Source organism: Lolium rigidum, unplaced genomic scaffold (genome assembly GCF_022539505.1).
Source record: "Lolium rigidum isolate FL_2022 unplaced genomic scaffold, APGP_CSIRO_Lrig_0.1 contig_54578_1, whole genome shotgun sequence".
In the NCBI taxonomy this organism is placed as follows: Eukaryota; Viridiplantae; Streptophyta; class Magnoliopsida; order Poales; family Poaceae; genus Lolium; species Lolium rigidum.
In genome coordinates, this window is record NW_025900936.1 from 24728 (window position 1) to 28129 (window position 3402).

General features: G+C 44.7%; 1 protein-coding gene across 1 annotated transcript; it reads right to left on the reverse strand.

Moving 5' to 3' along the window:
* Positions 1-851: 851 nt before the first annotated feature.
* Positions 852-3094, reverse strand: LOC124681747 (acyl carrier protein 2, mitochondrial-like). The gene is made up of 2 exons (XM_047216575.1): positions 2864-3094; positions 852-1246 (listed from the first exon to the last, which is right to left on the reverse strand). Exons 1-2 carry the CDS (start codon positions 3077-3079, stop codon positions 1070-1072), a joined length of 393 nt encoding a protein of 130 aa, XP_047072531.1. The 5' UTR covers positions 3080-3094; the 3' UTR covers positions 852-1069.
* Between the last annotated feature and the right edge of the window lie 308 nt (positions 3095-3402).

Below are 3402 nucleotides of genomic sequence, written 5' to 3' on the forward strand. Positions count from 1 at the left end.
AAATTACTACACGCACCCAGCGGTCAGACGTTACAACCAGGTGGTGGCCCCGCGCGGGACGACGCGCGATCGCGAGACTCGCCGTCTGATTTGATCCAACGGCTCAGCCGCACGACCTCGACGTAGGACAGAAACGAAGTCGACTAGGAGATAGAATTTGCGTTTAGGAAATAAGGTAGCAATAAATTTTCTACCAAAATTTAATTATTAATATTGATTGCTAGATATGGCTGTAAAAGATAATGCATTTATGACTTATATCTAATGCGTTCTCTAGGCTAATGTGGCGGGGTAAAAAAATGCATGTCTTCTCTGCCATTGATCACGCGAGGCAGGAGATCGCAGAAGGCATGTGGTTCCTAAAGTTCAAATGGGGAGAATGCACTAGTGTTTAAAAGGACAAAATAAAATCTAATATGTTATTGTATTCTTTTGCACGTGCTGGTATTGCAAATGAAGTGGCTGACATTGACAGACCATTAAAGTTACCTTTCACGACATCCATAGATTTTTTGTCAGTTTTGGATCAAATGCCAGGGACTTGACTTCCTCGCGTGGAGGATTTAGGGAAACGGCAGACTGTCAATGCAGACGTGAGCTCAACGAGACAGAGCTGTGCGAGCACGAGCTGCCCATAGTAGTTCGCACTACCACTGAAATCGACAGTCCTCGGTCTTATGAGCTGGACACCACAACAACGTCAAAAATTCTCCAACTTATGAAACCAGCGAATGCTGTTACAACTTGTGCAACCAATCATTTCGTAACACACAGTGGCTACACAAGGATCTATTAAAACATACGTAGTAATCATCACAACTCAAAACACAAAAGTATGGAGATTCCGGACATAGATCTTTAACAGCTAGCAAAAACTGCATATAAGAAAACGAGTTCTTTCTCACAACCAAACATATTATTTTGGGGAAGACGGTGTACGAAATGGGACACTAGCATCCGTACAGTGCAGGAACCCCAGGAACAGATAGCATGCAGAGGGAGTGTTTCTCATCTAACCACGAAGTCATGGCAGTAAAACTTAAACAAGTATATCACAGAATCCATTCGCTCATTTGGCTTTCGGGTGTGAGGCGATGAAGTCCACCGCAACTTTAATGGAGTCAATCTTGTCAGCTTCATCGTCCGGTATCTCGAAACAGAATTCCTCCTCCAAGGCCATCACAACCTCCACCGCGTCCAGACTGTCCAGGCCAAGATCATCCTTGAAGCGGGCATCTGGTTTCACCTGTAGGACAATGTAAAGAGATAGGATTACTTACTTTGAACACTGCAAAACTGAGACCGGATACTGGTTTTGAACACTTCAAAACTGAGAACGTTTGAAGCTGTTCAGTCCACCTTCGCTGGACCCCCCAAAAAAAGCACCACACACAAGCAATGAAACAGTAATATCTTAGCTTGACTGCTCGAGTGCTGTAGACTAGAGATGGGCAATTATGCAGATAATTAAATAGGTAAGAAATTCAAATGGCAAGCAAAAGCATGCTAGCTAGCAGTTAAGCAAAGGGAAGATTCTAAAAACTAGCAAGTTTTCTTCTAAAAACTAGATGGTTCATGGTTGGAAATTAGTTTAGGAAGACATTATGATTGATTTTATGTTCCCACAAATTTCCCATTGTTACTGTTTGTGAAGAAACATACTGTTCCTAAAATAATAAAATGAAAATAGTACTCCCTCCGATCCAAATTAATTGACTCAAATTTGTCTAGATACGGATGTATCTAGATGTGTTTCAACTCTAGATACATGCATATCTAGGCAAAGTTGAGTCAATTAATTTGGATCTGAGGGTGTATTATGGAGTACATATGCTTCAATTGGCATTGTTTGCACTTTGTGCCCTACCACAGTGAAGGCATTTTTTCATAGAATTGCCTATGAACTGATGATACATTGTCACTTTCTAGATTGTTTCCTATGTATATGCACTGCTCAAGATTACAGAAAACCACCCACTTAAACATAACCTAGTTTGACTTAGGTCACATAAAAGACTAGCTATAAAGCAATCTTTGCACAAAACATAAAATGAAGGCATAAGCAAACTATGCGCAAAGAAGTCCTATGCCTGCTGATGGCTAGCTGGAGCTTTGCACAACTCAAGTCTAAACAGAAGTTGTAGTGAGTCAATTACTTTTATCGGTTTCCTGAAGACGTTCTAGTCTAGAAACCAGCTGACATCAGTGATTCCAACAGTCCTCCAGCAAGTTGTTAAAGCGAGAAATGGTAATAATTACAAATTTGCTTCAGCTAATGCAGTTTGCTGGCTAACACTGTCAAAGGTTCATTTACTTAACCTTAGAACTAACAGCTTCTGGCATACTATGGTAGCCAAAAGAGTGATGAGGTAGTTCACAAAATACCTAATGTGGATCAACAGAAGCACGCTGCGCGCGCAAGAATGCACAAATAAGAAAAAGGCATTATGCCCGTGTAACTGAAAGTGTCAAACTACTCATGCGATAATTCATACGGATCCCCACAACTGTGCGCCAATGGTTCCTTTCCGTCGTCACAACCAGACAAACAGCCCGCTTACACTTGCCACAAATAATGTCTAAGCAGCTAAGCTAGATAGCTTGATGCGCCGAGATCAAATAATGCCTAAGCAGCCAAGCCAGATAGCCTAATGCGCTGAGATCTATCTATCTGACGGCATCAGCATTTCAAACAAGTGAACAAAACCGCCCGATGTTGATTCCTGCTAACAGAAATGAAATGATCCGCGAAACGCTAAGCAAAGCGGAGTATTTCAGTTCGCGATTTGATCCAAGCAATGCGTTATTCGCACGCACTATATGTAACAAGTGGCAAGAGAGGGGGGAGGAGGTGGTGCGCGACCTTGGATGGGTCTTGGATCTTGGGGAAGTCCTTAACGACCTTGATGGTCCGCTCGGTGACCTCGTCCTTGTCGAGGAAGGACCCCTTGGCGTCCTCCGACGACATCCAGCGCCGCCCCGACAGGGCCCCCTGCAGCGCCGCCGCCGGCCGGATGGACGCGGGGGCCGCGGCCACGCGGAGGTGCCGCAGCACCAGGTTCCTCGCCGCAGCCGCCATTAGGTCCTGGGACGCGGGGTGGGAGGGGATCGGAGGCGCTGCGGTGGGTGTGGTTGCGGCGGCGAGGGGAGGCGAGAACTTTGTGGGCTGGGGCGGAGGGGGAGAGGAGAGGAGAGCGGTGGGGTTTTAGGCCGATTGGGCCTTTAGGTTTTGTTGCGGCTCTGTTTTACTCTGGGTCGTTGGGCTCATGTTATGCCACTCACGGCCGATCGGGCCATTCACTCAAACAGAAAACGTCATTTCAGTAGAGTTTATTTTTTTGTTTCTCAAAAAAAAAAGTAGAGTTTATTTTTTGATTCTAAAAAAAAACTCAAGTTTTGAAG